Below are 24,440 nucleotides of genomic sequence, written 5' to 3'. Positions count from 1 at the left end.
GTGTAGTACTTCTTGAACTTCATTTATAAAATGTTTGGTTTATTTGCAGAGCTATTACAGTATGTAGGATATTGAAATGCGGCTAACCATAGAGTTTCAGATGGGTACCAGGTGACAGATTGTTTAAAAACAAGGAAATTTTAAAGAACTGTCTATGGTAGAATAAAGGCTATTACATATATACAAGTACTAATATACAAGTCCTGTGTGTATATATATGTGTAGTATGCAAGTATAGCTGATAGAAGGAACCAAGTAGATTACTTCCTGTTTTTTGTTTGGTGGTGTTGTTTTTGTTGGTTGTTTGTTTTAATCCTTCCAGTTAAAAGTTAAAGTTACTGTAGCTTATATATGTTATGACATTGTAGAATGACTGCTAAGGTTATGCCTGAAGTGGTTTTATGGTTGCAGGTTTTATCATCTTTAAATGATGTGTGTACTTGAAATGCAACAAATTATGGTCTGGCTTTTCCTGGTACCCACTGAGCCATTCTTACTCTGTTCACTGTGTATGATTACACTATATATAAAGATTCTGGTTTAATATGCATTTTAATATATATTTTTTGAAAAACAAACAAACCAACCCCAAACAAACAGAACAATCACAAAAGCAAACAAAAAACTTCAACCCAGAATCTTACTTCTAGATAGAAAAAGGGTGAAAGAAGAAGAGAGGAACAAAGTATCATATGGATATTTTTGTGTAGAATTCTGCTGAAATTTTTTTGAGGTGATTAAGGGGTAGTATTCCTACATTATGAAATTTCACCTTCCTTTTGAAAGCAAGCTATTAATTAATTTAGAATCTCCCTAGGCTACATATTCTGTAGAAATGGCTTCATAACATCTAGAGGAAGGATATAGTAGAGGAAATGTTTTCAAATCAGAACTTCTTAATAGCATTAAACATCAGTATCTCAATCCTTTGAATGATAAACGGAACATTAAAGTGGACAATGCTGATAACTGAATAAAGTGCAGTGGAAAATTTGTCACAGAAAATGGTCTCATATTTCAGGTTTCATGTGTTTCCTTTTTTGAAAGTAGAGTGTTTCAAGTTCTGCTTCTGAAATGTACAGTTACTATAGAAATATGTAGATAAATACAGATGTAATTCTTAAGTGTCCAGATATGAGAAAGGTGGGCAAAAAAACAAGTTAAATTTAGTTCTAAACTGTGCCAGAATATGCCGTCTTTTTCTGTTTGATAAAAGTAAGCAAACTTGAATAGCAGTAAGTTTGAAAAGTTAGTGTGCATGAAGGAGATGTGAATGTGAAAATGTAATGTGAAAACATAAGTAATGACAAATATTGTGCCTTTTGTTTTAGTTAAAAAATAAAATAATTTTAAAAGCTGGGTTTAGCAGTGCGAGTTACCTTTAGTTTCAATGGTATACACACTTCAGTAAATGAAACAACATAAAAACTGTGTTTAATCATATCACTCCCCTTACTCCTCAGGGTAATTTGCAGTTCTCATTCAAAAAAAAATCATCTGTCTCAGAGGTTGATTAAAATTAACTTTTTTTGAGCCTAAAAATAGCAAAGCAAATAATACCATCTGGAATTAAATCAAGTAACCTTGATCAAACAATTAACTCATCCTCTATTAAATCAATATTTGCTGATGCTAATACTGAAGCTAGTTCCAGTAGCTGGAATTACAGCCACTGATTTAGTGTCTTTATTATTAGTAATTAGACTGCTGTCTATCCCCGATACTACTTCTCAAAGCTAGTACTTGTCTGACTTGTAGAAACTGGCCTAGACAATGCCTACAGTACATGTTCTACACACTGTTAAAGCTTCTGTGTAAGGCTGAAGGCCCTCTCAGATGGTGCGACTCCAGGGCTGAAATGAGTTCAGGTGTGTGTTGCCACAGCCCAGCTTAGATCAACTGCTGGGGAGCTACAGTTTAAGGTGATTTTAGCAAAACAATTTTTGATGATGTAAGCTCCAACAAGCAGGGAGAGTTCCTGCTGTTGCAATATCAGTATATTCTCTTTGGATTTTTTTCTCAAGATATTACTGCAGTGGTGCTTTTGTGGCAGCTTCAGTTCACAAAAGATTCTTGTCACCCCGGTACCATTCTGTCCCTCCTCAGCAGCACTTCTAGCATGGCACTTAACTGTGACAAATTAGGAATTAATTTGCTCTGATGTGCTAATGTGACCATGAGGCTATGTACTAGACCTGTATTTATTCTCTTTTTATTTGTATAATATGTTCTTTGCTTCTTGGATCTCATTGTGTTCTTTGGGCTGTTAAGTCCTCCTTAATCTTATAAAGGTTGATCTGATGTTTGGGGAATGGTTTTCTTTGGCATGCTCTCAGATTTGCAGTAGCATCTCAGTGGTTGTTTGGTCTTGAATTAGCTGATCAGAAATTACTTCATTATTTTCCAGATCCTGAAGGATATTTTGGTTCAGATTTAGCAGTATGTAATCCAACATATACCCAGTGAACACAGATAACAAAGTGGGAGATGCGACAGCAAAACTGTAGTAACAACAAATAATATTAAGTTGGATAATGGGATTGCAATGTAAAAATTACTGTGGGGCATCAGACCAGGCTACTTTAATATTCCATTTTGACTTTCAAAATTTTTTACATTACTCTATGTTTGTTAGCAAAATGCATCCTGCTGCCAAGTGTGGGTCCATTATTAGGATTAAAAGATGAACTCTTTTCCCTTTGATATATAGGCCATAAAGAAAATTGCTGTAATGCAAATTATGAATGTATGAATGTTGTTTGTAACCCCAAACCAGCATCAAGGTGAATGGTGAAAACACTTAAAGGAACATGGGGCTCTGAGGCTACTATATAATTTTTGAATTTTACTTTTCATTATTTTGTAGGAAAACTAGTATGGGGAATAATGCATTTAATGGCATGGGATATAGTGATCAGGGAGAAAAAAACAAACCAAAACACACTCTGGCATTGTAGTTTGTGAAGCTGAAGGTGTTGTTTCATTTCATTTACATATGATAACTTTTTTCAAAGTTACTACTAAGAAGGATGTCTACCATTGTGCGTATAATAATGCAGGTGCAGTGGTGCTAATTTAGTAGTGATTAGGAAAGAAGAAAGATCACATTACTATAACAGCCAATATGGCTCACTTGCAAAATTATCAGAACCTGGATGATGAAAAAGTCTGTCAAATGCTGATCTAAAAGCTGATGATAACAATGTTGTCTTCGCAGACATCTAAATGCTGTTTATTTTGGCTACCGATGATGTGAGGACTTAATTTGAGATAGGTAGATTTCTTCTTGTACTACAGTCTTTATTAGCAGTCCTCCAGATCTATAAGGTAACTTATCAGTTTCTGTTATGTATTTGAAATTAAGTACCAATATATAGCCTTTTTAGGATATTCTATATGGGTAAGCCTGCTCAGAAACTTTAAAACTTCTTAAAATTTGAATTATTTTAATAAGAAGCATTATACATTATAGCTAAATTCAGCATTTGCTAGATGCAGGTTTTTTGCAGTGGTTAAGAGCCTTTTTTTATAAAACCCTGTATTATAAGGCTGCAGCTTTTGGGGTGGGATTCTTATCAATGATGTGACTTTTTACTGTAAGAGAACCAGATTAACACAATCACTTGGTTTAATTGCAGATTGGCAAAAGAAAAAGTTATGTATGAAAAAGAAGCAAAACAGCAAGAAGAAAAAATTGAAAAAATGAAAGCCGAAGCATGTGATGATTACGGAATTAAGAAGCAGGTAAACTATCATAAAACTTGTTTTATAAAATCTGTCTTTGCTTTCATTTAATCATAGTCATCCTTAAATAAAAGAATGTTCTGTACCTTTTTCCAGACTCCTGTTATATAAATACTAGACTAAAATCCTCTCAGTTATAAAAGCCATAATGAGCATTTGCAGAAAATTCCTTTACTCTAGAACTGTTACATTATAAGGAGACTGCATATGGATTATTTAGTACTTGGTGTCAGGATGGCTATGACTCACTAACAGGGTGTATGAGGCTATAATGAACTCTCTTTCTGAGAAATACCAAGAACCTGAAAATACATGGTCCGGTTGCACTAGGTAAACTAAGTGCTTCCTGGTAAGTGCAAATGTTACAGTGAAGTGAGAGTGCTTGATAGTGAATATGAAGATTAAATATTTTGGCTCTTGAGTGTACTAGTATGCCTTTGGTAAAATCAGACCTCAAAGAGAAAGCAATGGGTCTGCAGCTGCTTCTAGCAGCTTCTAGAGGTTGTAGTGAAGTCACTGACTAGCAAGGTGCATACTGTAGTTTCATCTGCTCAAGAGTATGGTTTAGTGTCACTATTACAATATGATTAAAGTTTTGTTGAAATGTTCTCCACAAAGGACAGTGGAAACAGACCGTTGGAACATGTCCTTTTGGAAGGATAAAGTGCCTCGTTTCCGTCTTACTGAGAAAAGGCTTGGGTGCGGGAGACTTGTGTTTATTCTTTATAAAATGTGGCATGTCTCTGTTTAATTGTGGCCTTTATATTCTTTTAACTAAACATGTTATTTTTTAACAATGTTTGCTTGTTTGTTTTTTCCTCCAAGCATTTCCCAGATATTTTCTCTTAAATCTTTACAGAAACTGACACTGTAAATAAAAAATATTTGCACTTGTTTCAATAGTCTGGTGGTCTTGTGTCGTAAATCTTACTGTTCTCTCATCTTCATTTTTAAACAGTTGACGAATAGGTTAAACAAAACTCAAATATAAAACATTAACAAAAACAAGATAGGAGAAAGCCCTTTTAGAGCAAGCTAAAACAACTTTCTTGGTAAGTTCAGATTTCAGTTTGTATGTGTATGCCGTGCCTTACTTTCATTATGCCATGGGAAAGAAATACAAATAAGGAATTTGTATACAAATATTTGTATTTATAGAGCTGAGCTGTGTCTGCCTCACCACTGACTGAGACTCCGGGATCCTACAAAATAGTAGTCTTTTTGAAGATCCACTGGTGCTAACAAGAACTAATGAATGCAATTCCCATTTTTAATGTTCCCCATTCATCAGATTATTTGACTGCACCGTGGTATTTCTGCAGTGACCTGCAAGATATCATGAAAGTCAAAAACAGCGCAGGCTGTGAACTGAAATGTTACACACTACTTGAAGGTATTCTCAAAGACCAGTGACAAAAGCCTTTATAGAGAACAGTCTTGATTAATTCAGAAATTGCCTTGATCTGGTTTGAAAGCAATCAGTTTCTCCAATTACATCTTCTCTTATTGTTCTTTTAGTGCACTTTGCATTCTTGAAGTTGTTAATATTTCAGGTTATGAAGAATTTGGAGAATTTTAATACATTCAGAAAGAACATGTGCAGGCTTTTCCTAGGATCAAATTTGTTACTCTAAAGAAAATGATATAATACCAGAAGAGTTTGCTAAAAATATGTATTCTGGATAGACTTAATACTTTCAGAAGTTCTTCAGGAAAAATCCCTGTAGTTAACACATTTTAAGAATTGTTTTTAGCTAATTGTTCCTAATCTGAATAACTGTAGTCTTTATTTCAGTAATGACACTTGGGGGACAGGAATAAATTAAATCATTTGAGACTAGTACAGTAATTTTAACTATCATTTTAGCTGAGATGTCAGCCAAATCAGGTGTGTATGTACAAATCACTCCAGAGTTGAGGGAGGGATGCTTAAAAAGCTTAAAAGCATTGATTACCTCTTCATGTACTACTATTCTCATTTAGCTTTCTAGTTACAACTCTGCAGTAGAACACATGGTTTAACAGTACAGAAGTGACTACAGAAAATTTAACTTTAAAATTAATAATGCCATTCGTACACCATATGTAGATTTCAAGGTGTGTCTGGTCTATAAGGAGGGATCAGTCCCTTTGTAGAACAATAGGATTTGACTCAATATTTTTCTCCTAACTCCTTGTACAGTGCAGCAGGTTGTGGTTCCTGTGAACTCAAGCGATCTCTAGCTGCAGTGGTGACCAACTAGGGTAGTTGGCAGTTGTTAGATACTAACCTTCACCTGCACTGTCCAGAAAGACCTGTTTAATGAGGAGAAGATTCTGTATCAGAGAAACAAAAAGGACAGTCTGCTCACTGTGCTGCTATACTCTCACTAAGATTATAATTTGAAGACCCTTTTGTAGGGCATGAGAAGACCTTGTTACAGTATTCCAGGGTAGTTCCCTTACTCGCATCTGAATATGTAGAGTCCCAAGCATGTTTTATCTTGTTGTCAGGGTGGGCCAGGATAGTTCGCTTCCCCCCTCATCTGCCCCATCTCTTCATGAGTGCCAGCAAGACTACAGGTCTCAGAATTTGGACAACAGCACCTGCATTATATCAGCAAGTTCACTAAAGAGCAAAACAGGACATTGCATATATATGATATGTTAATCACTGCAAGTTTATTATCCACCCCTGCAGTGCTTTCCTTTGACCTTCACCCCTGAGCAGGGCTCCGCTGTGTTGGATCCCCATTTTGATTAGTTGGTGTCCCAAGGCTTCCACTGTGGTGACACTACACTTCCAATAAACCCACAGCTTTCACTCACTGAGTGTTTTGCCTCATCTCTAAGGGATCCACACCTGCTTTTTTGCTTGTAACATGTATGTATTACAATTGTCCCAGGTGCATGTTGTATTTGCACTACTTGCTGTGTCTCAACTCATATACTTCAGCTGGGTGAGAACTATGTGTGGTAGACTGTGTATCACAGGGGAAGAGTCTCTAGCATTATGGGGAAAGGAAGCCCTTTTCCATCACTTACATCTTATTTAAAAAACAAATACATGTATATATCTATAAACACCCCTTTGCTGTCATCTTGTATTTTGCCTACAAAAGGCAGATGAGAAGTTTAGAATTTAGGAGAAAGCTTATGACAACTTATTTGAGCCACATCAGCAGAAAAAAAAAAATCATAATAAATGAAGAGCAATATTTGGAAAACAAGGATCTGAAAGAAAAGTTTTCACACTTTTTTATATCTTAAAATCACACTATCTTAAACTATGAAACTGCTATGAAAAAGCAATATTCAATACTTTAATAAAATAATAAATTGAAACCAATCTTACTAAAAACTGAACTATTTTATACAAAAATTATCAGGTTTGTATAGTCTAGGAAAAAAAAATTAAAAGGCTTTTGATGTATTCTACCAATTCTAGTAAATTATAGTTTCTGTAGAGGGTCATAAAGAACCCTGACAGGTAGCAGCAAGTAGTACAATCCCTCTGTGTGGGATTTTTTGTAATGAGGCCTTAGTTTCTACACAGTTCTAAGGGTTATCAATATATGAAGACCTTACACAGATCTTCATAACTTTATCTATAAAAGCAAGATTTTACACTGTATTTGCTCATGAGTGCAGACTAATGGTAGGAACCAGCAGTTTTCTGTATGTCTTTGGTTGTTGATGTGTCTTATACATTGTGCTGGTTAGACTGAAAGTGAGTTAATTTTCTTCATGCAGTTAGAAACTTCTTTTTCATAGCTAGCACAATTGTTGTTTGAATTTAGTTTAAGAACAAGAAGATAACACCCCAGGACAGAGTTAATGCTTTTCTTCAAGTTAATTTCCCTCATCTTAGAGTTGGAACAAAGATAACATAATAGTTTACCAGTATCTTACTTGTTGTCTGGGAGCCAAGGCCTGTTCTGAGCTCTGTGCCTGCAGGGGTGAGTAGCGAGGAAGTGGGGCAGGGGTGGGGCAGAGCTTGACTGACATCCAGGGTGATCAGTGAAAATATTCTATCCCATTAGTATCATGCTGCATTTTTAATGACAGTTGTTTTTTCTGTCTAGAGAGGCAGACACTTAGACCCATTCTGGTTCTGCTCTATTTCAGTTGAGTTCCATTGGGGAGTTCCTTTAGTTCAGACTTTTTCCATCCTGCTGTTTGCAGAGGCCTCTGGGCCTTTTGGCCTTTTCCTCTTTTCCTGGGATCAGCTGTTGAGGACAAGTGCTCTTTCTCCCTGTGACTGGCTGCTTGGTGCAGATGGAGTAGTGCTATATTAGTGTTATTTTATTAAACTGTTTTTATCTCAATCCACAAGTGTCTCCTTTCCTTTTTGATTCTCTCCCCTATTTGGAAGCGGTTGCTGGGAGGGAGGTGCGAGTGAATGGCTATGGTGGTTGTGATTGCCAGCTCAGGTTAAACTGGGACATACATAAATAAACATCCTTTCCCATCTAATGTTTTTACCTTGAGGCTTTCAGGTGTGGGAACAGCCTGAGGCATCTACTCCTTTTTTCCTTTCAGTGGAATTGAAGATAAACTCTGGAGTTTTTGTTAACTGTCAGCTCTAGCCACTTAAGAGGCAGTGGAAATGCTAATGAAGGGTCTAATGCTTGTCCCTTATGTGTTTGGACAGTATCTTTAGCAAGCATTGTTTGTTTCCTTAACAGCTAGCAACTTGGAATGTTCTGTACTAAATACAGAATAATATTCCTAACCTATAACTGGCATTAAGAATGCTTTCAAACATTGGTTTTATTGCCTAATGTGCTTTCTGAAAGGGACCAAATGATTAAAAATTGTTACTGTGCTCTTCTTTTTTCTTGTTTTCCAAAGGCTGTTTTCATCTAGGCAGGTGTAAATGCGTTCTGGATTCTAGACTTTATGCTGAAGATTAAAGGCACTTCTGTGGTATTTAGAGTAAGTCAATACAGCAACATTCCTATGGTAAAAAAGACCTGCCACTGAGATGGGACATGATTAATTTCTTCAGTTGGGCTCACTTTTCTTCTGATCTAGATGGAAGAAAAAAATCTGTACTTGACTTTTCTGCCTATCTAAGAAACTTCCCATGTCTGTTCTGCTTCTAATTTTAACACAAGTATTTTCCCAAGTATTTCACCTCCACAAAACAGATGGGGGATTTGGCCCAAACCTTTAAGCTCAGTCTAAAACATCTCCTAACCAGCCTGCTACTTTTAGCAAAGTATGCATTACAGATAAGCACAGATTCAGGATCTATATCTTAACAACGAAGCATAAAAACCCAACAACAGTAAAAAAACCCCAACCCTCTCAACCTCTCCCCCAAGCTTAACCTCCTCCACAAAAATTTGGGGATGGAGAGGGCAAAGGGAAAATGTTGCTATTTGTTCTAACAAGGTTGAACCAATCTTGTTGGGAAAGCAAGTCTGGTTTTTGTCATTGTTTTCTTTATGCCGCTCACAAAGAAACCCCCTCATTTAGATGTTTGCCTCCTCTCACCTCTTTACAGGGTGAGATTTATATTTGCACCAACGTGGATCTATTCAGGTAGAATTTTGAATTGCTGGAAGGAAATGTGGTGCCTGCTAATTAAATGACAACTTTCTGTAAAGGATAATTCCATTAGCATTTATGATATAGCATGTTTAATTTAAAACTTTTTCAGTGGAGGACATGGAGTTTTTTGTCTGTCCTCTGAAAAGTATCTCCATGTTTTAGCTTCAAGTCATGCAGTGTTCTCCCTCCATACCCTGCTGCTAACAATGAAAACTTAACCATTGTACATTAGCAGAAAACAGCCAGTGACAAACTGTTTTGCAAAAAGACCAAAAGAACCTTCCTGCCTTTATGTCCTGAAGTGATCTACTTTAGATGAAATGGGAATAGCCCTCACCTGAGAGCAGCTGCAGGGAAAGCTCATTTGAAATTCTGAGGCATTAGATGGAGAGGAGAGGGTTTTCTCCTCCTTCAGCTTTCTTGCTACGAAGTAGTTTGTGGTTCATACATGGCCATTTCAGTTCTTGAAACACTCAACCACTACAGAAGCAAAAGAATGTTCTCCAATTCTTTACTGCAAGCTTTTCTTCATAGTCCTTTGGAAGTGTTTTGATCAATGTATTTGATGATTCATCTACAACAGACTGCATAGTGCTCTTGTATCCTGTATTTGTGGATAGCTCAAGCTTCTTTTGGGCCGTTATGTGAAAAATAAAACAAGTTGCTTCAAAGGAAGTAGAATTAATAAAGCTTGTTTTCCTACAGTTTTTGTGTGTGTGGCTGTTTTGGTTTGTTGTTTTGTTGTGGTTTTTTGTGGGTTGTTTCTTTTGTTTGTTTGTTTGTTTTCTTAGCAAACAATTATTTGCATGTAATTTTCTTTTATTCTTTACCAGCTTTGAGTAGATCTATAGATTTGTGATAATCTATGCAACAGTCAGAGGACAAGTGATTATGAGGCAGTATTTAAAAGCATGAATATATATTTGTGTGTGTGTAATCGGTACATATATGACTTACATTTATAGTTTTTTAGCCTAGTTCTTTTGTTTAGAACACCACTCTTGTAATATAAATCAGTATTGCCACTATGTCCTGTGACCCAGTAGATTTTTAGGCTGTCCTCCTAAGATCAAGGAGAGACTGAGAGCCCTATGGAGGTCTTCTTCTTGTTGTTTTCAAATTATTTGTAGATCTGCATATCTCTAGATCTCTTGGTTAGATGTGGATCAGCTGGAGAAACCAACAACAACAAACTCTGCTTCCATCTTTTTGAAGTAATCTGCCTTGAGTTGAAAGAGTAGCTTTGGACTTTCATTGTAGGTCCTACTAGAAATCAAAGTTGCCTATGTTGAAGGCCTTGGGCATTACCCCCTCACCTGTTGTTCATACAGTTGCGTTTGGCCTTTGTGCTTATTTTGAATGCGTAAAGTAATTGTCTGATTTTGGTTATGGTGCCTTTCCACTTAAGCAACTGGTAGGTGGATCGGTGTGTTTGCTTTCTGCTTTATCTGTCACTGCAGTCTGGAATTTATAAAAAATAGATTGAAGGCTATTGATACTGCATTATGCACACCAGTTCTTTGACATCTGATCCAATTTACAAAAAGTCCACATCACATTTGGTAAATAGGCTATATAAACCTCAACAGTTAGAGAGCTCCATCACATCTGAGGAAACTGCTTGCTTTTGAAAGACGTCAGACATCTGTTCCCTTAGTAGAAATACCTTCAATCTTGAAAGACAGTTGACTAGAAATGTGGTGGGTTGAAGAGATTTGTTTAACTAGCTTTTTCAGTACAGTTAAAGGAAAAGGAACTTCATCCTTACTGTAGCCACAATAGCTCTTTTGGTCCTATGTGCACTCATGGACAAAAAATACAATTTGCTTCTCCCTGTATATATTTTTGTGCTTTATTGCTTTTGCCTTAATGCTGTATTTAGATATATTTCAGTTACTACAGTTTTTTAATACATCTGTTTGGCACTGTAATTCACAGAAACACAGGTATTTATAGTTCTTTGCAAAGTCATATCAGTTTCAAGTAATAGCTTCCTCTGTGATCTGCTTATATTTAAACTCCTTAAGAGTTCTGCCAGAAAGTTTAATAGAATTTGGAGAGCAAACACTTCCACTCCTAAAGCTTGTCTAATTATTTGAGCTTTTGATTTTCCTTTATTATAGAACATTTACTGTCCCAAATGTATATCTGGTGTTATCAGCATTACTTGAAAAAATGTGTCTTATGCAGAAGCTATCCAAGTTTTCATAGGTAGTTTGGTAATCAACTAATAATATTGGTTCCACAAAATTCCTGTTCCAGTGTCCAGCTGTTTGCACCTACTGAATATAGTTCCAGGATGTATTATCCTTCTGGTTTTTTTTCATTTATTACTGCATAACTGCAGGCAAATGTAAATAAAACTCAGGTACCCTTTTGGATCTCAGTCATGGTTTTTTTGAATAGAGTAATTGGGGTAGTTTTCTTCTTTTCTCACAGCAGATAGGACTACAGCTTACAGAGTCTAGATTTATATGCCTTCCTAGAGTGTTTATTCAGTGGCATATATCAAATAATTTTGCTACTTTTCATATGATCTACCAGCTTTACAATATACAACTATTTAGCAATGCTGGCATGAGGAAATCGTTATTGGAGATTCTCACTCTTGTAGGTGTTCTGTATAGAACAAATTCCTACCACATAAAGCAGAAGGCAGCATCTCACACCATTTATAACACACCTCATTCTATGGAAGTTACAAACTTTTATTTTTTAATTCACTGCTGAAAGTGTAATATGCAGAATTTCTAGGCTTGTTTTTAATACAGTCCAACACTAAATGCTAAAAGGAAAAAAAATAATATCAGTGAGAACTAGAAGCTAGCAGTGATTGACTTTAAAAACAAACATAATTGTCACTTATCTTTGTTCCACTAAAGCAGGCAGGTTTTGCCCTAGATTCTCTGAAAGAAGATTAGAAACAAAGTTTTTAAACCCTTCATCTCAAAAATGACTTGAACTAAGACCCAAAATATATGACACTTAAAAGCGTGGTGATACTGTGTTACTATATAAGGCCTTCCTTTATGCATAAATACATTCTTAGCTATAGCTTATTTTCCCTTTTACAATTACCCTTCTGTACAGCAGCATTCATACTGAAAGAAGAATACAACCTAGGAGTGACAGAATGAAGTAAGCTATTTACAGGGAATGCCTTCTCTTGCAGGTTATCGTGAATGCAGGAGAGGTTTCATATATAAATATCTAACAGATTTTCCTTTCTAAATAGATTTAACATTACTCAACACCTCTGCACACCTTTTCTTCTCTGTGGCTGGATTTCAGATCCAGAAATGTTCCATGAAATAAATGTTCCCGTGTTTAAATCTGAAGTTGTTTTCTGTAGGAGGCGGCAGGATGTTCACATTCAGTGGGGTGCCAGTTTAGTAATTTTGTTCGAAGTGCATGGTGAGAATAATCTTTCTCCTAAAATGAAGCACAAGGATAAGTAATAACTTTTTATGCATGATAAGCATCAAAAATATGAGCCTGCTGGTCTTTGCTTTTCATTTTTCTTTATCTTTGTCTTTCAGTCAGAGCCTCCTGCAGTGTGCACACAATGTGATCAATAACTCAATAACTTTTTTCATGCAGTAATTATCTCCATGTGGTATTATCTGAACACTGTTTTTCTTTATTACCCAAAAGATGCAGGAGATATTTATATAACCAGCTGATTCAATTTTGGATGAAGCTGCTTCACGACAGCAGGAGAAAGTTTGTTTTAAATAGCCTTTTTAACAAATGCTGTATGGAAAGCTTACCAGACAGTACTTTTTTTTCTAAGGGAAAAACTATTCTAAATACTTTTTACTTAATACTTTATATTTAATTAAGCACAAAGTAAATGAGAATGCCCTGTAAAAGATTTTTCAGCAATTATGCTAAGTGACTATAAAAAGCCTATTCAGAAAATAGATACAACTGTTCTGAAGTTCCTCAATGATGACTGGACTACTGATTTTTCAGAGTAAAGACTTATCTTAAAAAATAATGTTCCTATCTGGAATACATTTTCATTTCATTGGTTTCTAATTTTCACAGATCGAGATCTTACAAGAGTCACGAATGATGATTCCAGACTGCCAGCGCAGATTAGAAATTGCACATGCAGATCTTAGTCAACTACTAGTAAGTATAGCACCATAACCCACTGATTAAGAAATGCTGCTGTTCCTTGATGAACTTGGATAAAAATGCTTGTCTGCACTGCAATTGCAGCATGTTAGAACTGGATTGAAGAATTACTTTTTATAGGTCCCAAAACTAGCATCCTGTAACATACCAATATTTCATTTTAGATAACTGTCTCTGCAGACATGGTCTTCAGTCTATGAAAACCGTGCATCTTAAAATATTATAAGGTGACTTTAGTGGAATGTGCACTCAATATAAACTTAAATACTGAACTGCCAGAATAGACTTTGAATTCCTGAGCTAGTTACATTATCAGAAAGGGTAGTTCAGATGCTTTAGGTAACTTTCTAGGTAGTGTAGATGCATATAACATGCTTGTAGTGAACTGAAATAATTCACTGAAAATACTTTGCTATGGACAAGAAACAAGACAGCTGAGTCCTTGCCATGTACTTTCTGTTTTATTAGTAAGGTGAGCACTGGTGCCACACTTTAAAGATATGAATACCTGCAGTAATAAATAGTAGATTGTACAAACTGATGCACTTAAACTATACTATTTGAAGATCATCATGCCTATATTAAAATCTGCCTTCTCATCAAGAACTCAGCTACAGAAAGAAATTAAGAAATTACCTGTGTTTCGAGTCATGTAGAGCTAGTGCTATAATAATGATATATCCCTTGTTTCTCAGAATCATTGAATGGTTTGGGTTGGAAGGGACCTTCAAAAGTCATCTAGTCCAGCCCCCCAGCAACGATTAGCAACATCTTCAACTTAGGTTGCTCAGAGCCCCATGCAGCCTGGCCTGAGTGTCTGCAGGGATGGATAATCTACCACCTCTCTGGACAACCTGGGCCAGTGTTGCACCACCCTCATTGTAAAAAATTTCTTCCTCACGTCTAGTCTGAATCTCCCCTCCTTTAGTTTAAAACCAGCACCCCTTGTCCTGTCATAACAGGCCCTGCTAAAAAGTCTGTCCCCATCTTTCTCAGAAAACCCTTTTAAGTACTGAAAGGCAGCAATAAGGTCTCCCCGGAGCCTTCTCTTCTCCAGGCTGAACAACCCCAACTCTCAGCCTGTCCTCACAGGAGAGGTGTTCAGTCCTGCTGATCATTTTTGTGGCCTCCTCTCGCCCCTCTCCAACAGGTCCATGTCTGTCCTGTACTGAGGGCTCCAGAGCTGGACACAGGACTCCAAGTGAGGTCTCAGCAGAGTGGAGCAGAGGGGCAGAATCACCTCCCTCAGCCACTGGCCATGCTTCTTCTGATGTAGCCCAGGATACAGGTGGCTTTCTGGGCTGCAAGCACACATTGCTGGCTCATGTCCAGCTTTTCACCCACCAGTACCCCCAAGTCCTCTGCAGGGCTGCTCTCCATCCATTCATCCCCCAGCCTGTGTTGATATTGGGTGTTGCCCCAACCCAGGTGCATTTGGCCTTGTTGAACCTCATGAGGCTCACATGGGCCCACTTCTTCAGCTTGTCCAGGTCCCTCTGGATGGCATCCTGTCCCTCAGGTGTGTCAACTGCACCACTGAACTTGATGTCATCTGCTGACCTGCCAAGGGTCCACTCAATCCTGCTATCTGTGTCATTGATGAAGATACTAAACAGTACTGGTCCCAGTACATACCACTGAGGGACACCACTTGCCACTGATCTCCATCTGTACACTAAGCACTGACCACTACCATCTTGATACAAACATCTAACAAGTTTCCCATCCACCAAGCAGTCCATCCATCAAATCCACACTGCTCCAATTTAGGAGGAAGGATGTTGTGGGGGAAAACAACGGCCTTACAGAAACCGAGATAGATGACATCCATAGCCCTTCCTTTGTCTGCTAATGTAAGATACTCCATTGTAGAAGGCCACTGGTTGGTCAGGCAGGACTTGCCCTTGCTGAAGCCACACTAGCTGTCTCAATCACCTCCCTGTCCTCCATGTGCCTCAGCACAGCTTCCAGGAGGATCTGTTCCATGATCTTCCCAGGCACAGAGGTGAGGCTGACAGGTTGGTAGTTCCCAGGGTGCTCCCTTCTACCCTTTTTAAAAATGGGTGCAACGTTTCCCTTTTTCCAGTTACCAGGGTCTTCACCTGACTGCCATGACTTCTCAAATATCACGGAGAGTGGCTTGGCAGCTACAACAGCCAGTTCGCTCAGGACTCTGGGATGCATCTTGTCAAGTCCCATAGACTTATGTAGGTTCAAGTTCCTCAGGTGGTCGTGAACCTGATCTATTCTTACTGTGGGAGGGACTTTGCTGGCCCAGTCCTTGCTTTTGAGGTTCACCCACTTGAGAGGTGTGGAAAGAAAGAATGCTGCTGAAGACCAAGGCAAAAAAAAAGTTTTTGAGTACCTCAGCCTTCTCCTCAGCTGTTGTTACTAGCTACCTTCTTAAATGTAATCCCATGTCAATTATTTTCAAAATACTCAAAAATGTTGTTTTTGATTCCAGGAAAATGAAAAAGAATTGGAAGAAGCTGAAGAGTATAAAGAAGCACGTTCCATACTGGAGTCAGTGAAGCTGGAAGCCTAGAAGTTTTTTCAGTAGTCTCTTTATATGCATTAGCACTAGGTGCATTCCACACTTTCACTATGGCTCTATTACTATTGTTGACTTGCTAAGGTTCCCTTTATGCAAACTGGCCTTTCTCTATCTGCAAGATTCATCAAATAAAGGACATTCTGAAACTCTGTGTGTTCCATATTCAGGCAAAATGGAAACAGTTCCAGTTCATATCAACTACAAAAAGGAAAAATAAAACAATTTAATGTAAGCTTAATAGTGTAATAGCTAATATACAGAACTGAGTCTGAACAATTCAGGCTAAGAAACAAAGTTTGGCTATGTAATTAATGCGAGGGACCAATAACTCCTTTAGAATGAAATAGAATCATAATGTAGTTTGAGCTAGAAGGGACCTTAAAGATTCATCTAGTTCCAACCCCCTGCCTTGGGCTTTAGAAGCACCTTATATTTGAAATAATTTCAAGCCATTATAGCATAACAATCTGTACTGAAAGAAGAGATGGATTAAATGAAACTTCAAAGTCACCCATCTTTTTTTTCTATGATGCATTTTATCTGTAATTTTATCAAATATTTCTTCCTTCTTTATCTTTGACCCTAAGACAGAATTAGGAGCTGATTCCAAATCTCTGTCAGTTTGTCAGGCATTGATTTGTAGAGCCCAATTCACACCATTAGGACTGATCAAACTTACGTTACTTTTTCAAGAAACAGAATTTAACAGCTGACTAGTATGTTGTCAGTTGTATCTGCTGGTCAGAGTTCTGGACTTAATGCTTTTCCTGAAAGCACCCTGGCGTAAATGAGGTGGGTTATTGTTGGGGTTTTTGTTTGGATTTTTTTGTTGTTGTTTTGTTTTTAAACTAAGCAGAAACCCCAGAAGATGAAGAACTAATGGGTAAGGGAACAATGTTTAATCTGCCCAGAAGACCATTAAAACATTATGTACAAAAGCTATGGCTCTTTCAGAATAGCTTCTCTAAACTGCGAACAGTAGCGCTGCTGATGAACAAGCACGCTTTTTACACTTGTTTTTCTAGTTTGAAAGTGCTCTGGTATGTTTCCTAAAAGCAACACAAAGCACAGTGTACCTTTGGTGTGGTGCTATATTGAATACTCAATAAAATTTTTTGTTAATTTCCCTGATTTGGGGTAAACTGCAGTTTCAGTACCTCTATTTGTATACCTTAAGCACATTGGGAGTAATAAGTGTACTTCTCCATCACTCTTAAGCACTGCTCCAACAGATTGTCAACGCTACAAGGTTTCAGATTCACTGCAGAATGACCTATTTTGAAGTGAACCCAGACCAGTACTAGACAGTGCTAAGAGGTGAAACCTTTTGTGACACTATTACGGTTTCATAAGAGTACATACACACCCTCTTACCAGCACTGCGTCCTAGGCACGTAACTACCAAACAGACACTGCCTGGTTCGCAGCACAAATGAACTGCTACTGAGGAGAACATCCATCTTTGAATACTCCTTTCAGACAGCTGCTTGTACAGACCTTCACCAGGAAAGGTAGCTGGAGCAGACAAATCAGATCACATGTCTTAGCTGACCATAACAGCAACTCTGCTTGTGGCCATCGAGTGGAGTGTGGTGAATAAATGCAGAGCTGAAAAGGAAGTGTGGAGAGGTGTCAAGTCTGCTGGATACAGCAGCATTAAAATAAAAATCACTCTTCTTCAGAAGAATACACACTTCCAGAGCACAAACTCACTGAAAAATGATGTGCAGTTGCTGAGTACCAGAGGAAATGCAGGTCAGCATGAAAGCCAAACAGAGGCATCACTTAAAGTGGCTGAAGGAAAGTTGCACTGTGGTCTGTCTTAGGTCAGCATTTAAAGTTAAACGCACATGGGACTGAGTAGCTACCATGTAAACCAGGCTCTGGGAAAAAGTTTCTTGGTGCAATAGTTTTTCTAGGGTAGAGTGCTTTTGCATGTTTGCCTAATACTTCAAGCTATTTTCTTGCTCCCTCTGATTACGTCAGGAACCAAGGTGATACTCTCCCCTCTGTATTTCTTCTTCCCTCTTACTAAGTTCTCCAAAAGACTGAGCATGTTCTGTTGTATAGAAAACAGACAACCTCACTGATAAAAATCAAGGTAGGTTCATATCTGTAAGGACATACTCTCTTGTCTCCAGATGCCTCTGGAAGTGTCTAACTTCTGAGAGGACAGCAGCATGATACCTGTAAAAACTATATTAAAAAAAAAAAAATAAAAAAGTGACAATGCAGCAATAACAATGCAGCTGGCCCCCTTGTGTGAAGGGTGACTGGCAAAGCCATGCAGATAAAACATTACTCATGCAAGTAGAACAATTGATCCAGCGATAGATTGCAGTAGACTGCATTTTTCCAGTAGCGCTTTAGTGGCCAGATGCAGATTATTCATAAATAATATTATTTTTGCTCACAAAACATTTATGATTGAATTGAAGTTCCATAGCAAAGTAAAATACAGAAAAGTAAGCATAAGTAGTATTGTTACGACCGTCTCAGATCCCAAACTCAAAAGGTTGATCAAATGATACCATGCTCTTTCTTAAAGTTATGTACTCTCTTATCAGAGATACAGTTGCATTACAAGAGACCCAAAAAAATAAAAATCCTGTGAGCAACATTTTTGACCTCCATCCTCTTTGAACCTTGTCACTAGCTTTACTGATGCCTTTCAAAGTCTACCTAAAATTGACAAGCTGTATCTACCATTTCATATAATGATACACATTAATTCATCACTCAGTTTTCATGCTGCATTCTTATCATGAATGCATTTCTAACACCTTGGACAGAGGTACTATCCTGCCAAATATACCCTTCTTGCTGGCAGAATCTGTTTAAGAAGTTTCTCAGTTGAACAAAGCGTTTGTTTTCTTAGAGGTCATGGCAGAACAGGAGTCCACGTTACACCTTGACTGATGAAACAAAAGAGGTGATTTGAGAAGATAAAGCTAGACTGGAAATAACAACTGGGAAGTTATTGTTTTAAATTCTGTGCCCATTGCTCTGATCACATGCTTGCTAGCTACTACCTGCTTTAGAGTTTACCCTGGCACAGTTAAGGTTCTTGCCCTTTGATTTAGAAGATGTGCTGCATCTGAAATACAGCTACAGAACAAACTTGGTATCTTCACTTGGAAACTAATATTTCTTAAGTCCTTAGCTGTAATCAAATCTGAAACTAGTGTCAAAACTCTGTCCTCTGATTTAAACTTCTTCCTTCATTCTGAGAGCTCTCCCACAGAATACCCAGCAGCCACAGTTCAAAACACAGAGATGGGAAGAAAAAAAAATTTAAAAAAATCAAGTGCTTGGTCTAAATCAAGAAAGTAGAGCAGTTCCAATCAAGGAAAATGCTTCTCCACTGGACAATACCTGCCACTCGTTCCTGATAGCCTGGAGTCCTCAGAATTACCACATTAGTAGGACAAATGGGTGCACAGACTCTTACACTGGGTGGTTACTGAGAGTTTACTACTAAAATTGAATGGTCTGACCACCCCAGAAGGTGCAGTTCTGTTTAACTGACCTGTATGGCAAAAGAGGTGAAAGAAGGACATGTATTTAATATGTGGGTGATACAAGGCTGTTCAATATCTTGAAGGACAAGGTTAGAAATCCAAAAGTCTCTGACAAATTGGAGAAAGTTTAGAAAAAATGCATTTCAGTAAGAATACATTTAAGTAAGGAAAAATGCAAACTTTTACAAGGCAGAAATTATCTGCTTCACAAACACAGGAAAAGGTAAATGCTACACAGCATATCTGAAAGAGATGGAAGGTTTTTAGCTAATTATATGCATGTATTAGCCTAGCTCACAAGACATGGACAATAGCCCTTACACTCTCCTTCACATTAGTAAAGCTTCATCTAAAAGCATTAGCACAGCTAGAATCTATGAGCAAAGGAATGAATCAATAGGAAACATGCAGAGGAAAACAGTGAAAACTACCAAAAAGACTGAAAAACAGTCTCTATGAAAGATGGAAAAAATACAGATGTTTTAGCCTGGAGAATACTGAAGGCAGTGATGGTAAGAGTCTTCAAGTGTATACAAGATTACAGAGTAGAAGAATAAACTTTGCTTAACAGAAATAAGAAGACTCAATGGGCTACAGTTATAATGAGAAACAAAAAAAATATCCTAGCTCCCCAGAAAACAAATTAAGCTCTGGAACAGACTGTCCAGGGAGGCTGTGACAGATGCATTCCTAGAGGCCTCCTCTTGACTATGCAGTTCTGTCACATGTGATACGGGGAGAGCTGATTCTAACTCATACTTACGCATTAGGGGTAAACATCTAAGGTGGATAGAGCAACCATCCTTCCCCTGGCAGCACTCGTCCCGTTAGGCTCACCCACGCACACAGAAGTGTAAAAAAAAAAAAAAAAAGGCAAGATTCACAATGTAGCTCAAGGGAACTACTCTGAATACTGTGATCCACAGAGCGCCCTCAAAGGAGGAGATTCCTGTGATCAACACCGGACCTTTCTGACCTTAGAATCATAGAATAATTTTGGTTAGAAGAGACCCTCAGGATCATCCACCTCCAACCATAGCCTAACCTAACTGTAGCACTAAGAACCTCGTCTAAACACCCTTTAAACACCTCCAGGGAGGGTGACTCTACCACTTCCCTGGGCAGCCTTTTCCAATGCCTGACAACCCTTTCTGTGAAGAAATTTTCCCTCATATCCAATCTAAACCTCCTCTGGCACAACTTAAGGCCATTTCCTTTTGTTCTATCACTTGCTACTTAGGAGAAGAGGACCAACACCCTCCATGCTACAACCTCCTTTCAGGTAGTTGTAGACAGCGATAAGATCTCCCCTCAGCCTCCTTTTCTCCAGGCTAAAGAGCCCCAGTTCCCTCAGCTGCTCCTCATCAGACTTGTCCTCCAGACCCCTTCACCAGCTTCATCACCTTCCTCTGCACTCTCTCCAGTACCTTTCTTATGATGAGGGGCCCAAAACTGAACACAGGATTCAAGGTGCAGCCTCACCAGTGCCAAGTACAGTGGCACAATCACTTCTCTAGTCCTGCTGGCCACACTATTCCTGATACAAGCCGAGATGCTGTTGGCCTTTTTGGCCACCTGGGCACACTGCTGGCTCATGTTCAGACAGCTGTCAATCAACACCCCCAGATCCTTTTCTGCAAGGCAGCTTTCCAGCCACTCTTCCCTGAGCCCATAGCGCTACCTGGGGTTGTTGTGACCCAAGTGCAGGACATGACACTTGGCCTTGTTAAACCTCATAGGATTGGCCTCAGCCCATTGATGCAGCTGGTCCAGATCCCTCTGTATGGCTTTCCTACCCTCCAGCAGATCAACACTTCCACCCAACTTGATGTGATCTGCAAACTTAACAAGGGTGCACTCAATTCCCTCATCCAGATCATTGATTAAGAGATTAAACAGAACTGGCCCCGACACTGAGCCCTGGGGAACACCACTCGTGACTGGCCACCAGCTCTATCTGGCTCCACTCACCACAACTCTCTGGGTCCGGCCCTCCAGACAGTTCTTTACCCAGCGAAGAGCACGCCCATTCAAGCCATGAGCTGACAGCTTCTCCAGGAGAATGCTGTGGGATACGGTGTCAAAGGCTTTACTGAAGCCTAAGTACACAACATCTACAGACTTTCCCTCATCTAGTAGTTGGGTCACCTTGTCATAGAAGGAGATCAGGTCGGTCAAACAGGACCTGTCCTTCATAAACCCATGTTGACTGGGCCTAATCATATGGTTGTCTTTTAAGTGCCATGTGTTGTTATCCTTGCACTGCACATTACAACACAGTGGATTCAAAGAAGCTGAATATGGTCCTCCTGAACAAGTGCACTAGATTATGATCCAGATCAAGTAACTTTGTCTGGCTTCCCACTTCCTGTTCACTTTTATGAACATTCACCGCTAATGCAATGCCAAAAATACCATGAATTCCCACTTGCCAGTAGTGTTTATTTTGTCCACAAGCCGGGTGAAGACAAGAGGCCAGAAGTTTGGACTGAAGCTGGAAACTGAAGGATGGAGCTCACAAGGCATCAGAAGTTGACTGTGGGGCCTGCTGGAAGCAATGGGGAGGGAAGCAGAAAATTCAGTTGAAAGTCTCACCCTTAGTACAGACTCAGAGCAGGACTACAAGCTTGAGGGAAGGGAGAATAAAACATGCTGCTTACGGTCTAACCATCTTAACAGCCCTCCTCCCACCTCAGGGCACCCACACTTCATAAGGAGCCAGAACTACACCACAGACAGAAAAGACAAGCGAGAACCAGTTACTGGATTCTCTTCCACATGCCATCTTTGCTATACTGTGTTGTTATATATAATACAGGCCTCAAAACGAATCCAAGAGATGGGTTTTAGCCTTCAGAGGACAGGACACGAGAGACATGAAACCATCACCTTCCCCCAGTTTTCTAAATACTATTCAACGACAGTGAAAAAAACAGCACTTTAACGTTGCAAATGACTTGTTAGCACATTCTGGGATCCAGCATTTTGGGTCAAATGTCAATAGAACTCTCCAAAGTCCAAAATCTAGAACCACTCAGCATGAACACCGCCTTCAACAGGAAGAGGGAAAAATTCAACTTTACAAGCACTTTGTTTCCTGTAGATGTTACATTAGGTAGAAGGAAACCCAATGACCCATAGAAACAGCCTCAATTAGTAAGGTTAACACAAGCTGAATAGGTTGAAATTGGAAGAATAAGCACATTATTTATGTATCAATTAGTACTTGCTCCCCATTTCAACAAAAGGAAACAAAATTTTCTCGTCCTTCCTAACAATCCAGAGGCCTCCTCCTGCCCCAGCATAATTAGTGGTAAATTTCACCACAGCTCTCCATAAGCAATCAAAAAGGCTACCTAATTAAAAAAGTAATTAGTTTACACAGATAGATGTGAGTGGGTAGATGAGTTTATGAAAATAATATGAAATTCCTCTGGATGCTTTTAGTGACTTGGCTTCTACTGTTTTACAGCTTCTACACATTTCCAAGGGAGTGAGTTGAAAGAAAAAAAGAAAACAAAAAACACTCAACTGCATTTGCAAATGAAGACTGTACCTTTCAAAAACAATTGATCAGATATATCAATTTTATAATTTGTCCTCTGTTTTCAACAGAGAAGATAAAATTCATGTTTTTGCACAAAAATCAATGCTTCTACAAGTGAAGTAACATGTTATGTTTCATTGTCTCACGTCACTTATGTAATACCTACTCACCATCTCCTCTAGGTGCAAAGCTGAACTATTGCTGAAGCTGGAAAAGGAAGAAGATTTGTAAGAAGCTAGAATAGCTCCTGATACCAGACCAGACCAAGGGCTCTTGCCCCCAAGCATCTTGCCACCACCAGAAGTCAGAAGAAACACCCTGGGCAGGAATACATTTTTATCAGGGTGAAGTTAAACCCTCAAACTCCATATGTCTTGACTCCTGCAATGTCCTCAAATGCAGGAAACTCGATTGCATCCTTGTGGCAGCAGGGAGCTGTATTCTCACCCTCTTGAGCTGGGGGACAGATGTGGGACACAAAAGCCCATAGCCAATACCCAAGGGAAAAAATATAAGAAACTGCAGCAATCCTTGACAACAACTAGGAAGATCTGCCAGAGACATCAACAAGTTAGGAGACTTCCTCCCTCAAAGGCTTTACAATGGCCCATAGCTACTGGTAGACCTCACCTCCATGAATGCAGCAAATACCATTTGTGACCTTCAAAAAAATTGGCAATAAAAACTTCAACCAGCATAAAAGAGCAAGCTGCCTTCTAAAGAGTGTTAAAAAAAAACAAACAAAACACCACCACACTCAAAAAACCTGTTACTCTTAGAGCAAATTAAACATCAGTAAACTTAAGTTTTATAATCCTTGAATTTAAGAAGGTATGTATACATAAAACTGAAGTTTTAAACAGTGATTTCAAAAAAGATACAACTACCTACACTGAGTTCTTTAACCAATTTGCTTGTAAAGGACCCAGAGACCAACTCTCATTGGTGCTGCCCCATGCTTTGAGGAAAATTGAGTCAGCTGGAAATTTCTGGCTATGTGGACTCATGAGAACCCAAGCTGAAGACATCTAAAATTCCACATGTACCCTCAGGCACAGTAAATGGAGCTACTGGGGGAACAAAAAAGCAGAGTGATGAAAAGGAAGCAATTTTCACAGTAATGCTAACAAATCTCAGAGAACTTTGTCCAACCAGTTTTAAATCAGTCACTATCAATACTACCTACACACTGTTCAACAGCCTGCATAAAGTGAGATGGTGAACCTAGTCCATTTCCGAATATTATTGATAATTTACACAGCTAACATGTAAAAAGCCATCACATTACATCTCCACTGTGCCATGTGGGCTGTACAAATGAAGGAGAACAATAATCCAAATGAGTTTATGGTCTGAGTGACCATATGAACATGTGAATGAGACAAGCAAAAAC

At 38.6% G+C, this 24,440-nt stretch overlaps 1 protein-coding gene across 2 annotated transcripts in view; it reads left to right on the top strand.

Moving 5' to 3' along the window:
- TBCA (tubulin folding cofactor A) overlaps nucleotides 1-17,121 on the top strand; it is a 33,047-nt gene extending 15,926 nt beyond the window's left edge. The window contains exons 2-4 of one of the 2 annotated variants that reach the window (XM_005505941.3): nucleotides 3,639-3,744; nucleotides 13,333-13,419; nucleotides 15,890-17,121. In XM_005505941.3, the coding sequence (XP_005505998.2) occupies nucleotides 3,639-3,744; nucleotides 13,333-13,419; nucleotides 15,890-15,970 (274 nt within the window). In that variant the 3' untranslated portion in view covers nucleotides 15,971-17,121. The remainder of the gene's footprint in view (nucleotides 1-3,638; nucleotides 3,745-13,332; nucleotides 13,420-15,889) is intronic. The other variant, XM_065047387.1, reaches the window with a different exon arrangement.
- Nucleotides 17,122-24,440: the final 7,319 nt, after the last annotated feature.

Source organism: Columba livia, chromosome Z (assembly GCF_036013475.1).
Source record: "Columba livia isolate bColLiv1 breed racing homer chromosome Z, bColLiv1.pat.W.v2, whole genome shotgun sequence".
Taxonomy (NCBI): Eukaryota; Metazoa; Chordata; class Aves; order Columbiformes; family Columbidae; genus Columba; species Columba livia.
This window is presented reverse-complemented; position numbering and strand designations above follow the sequence as displayed.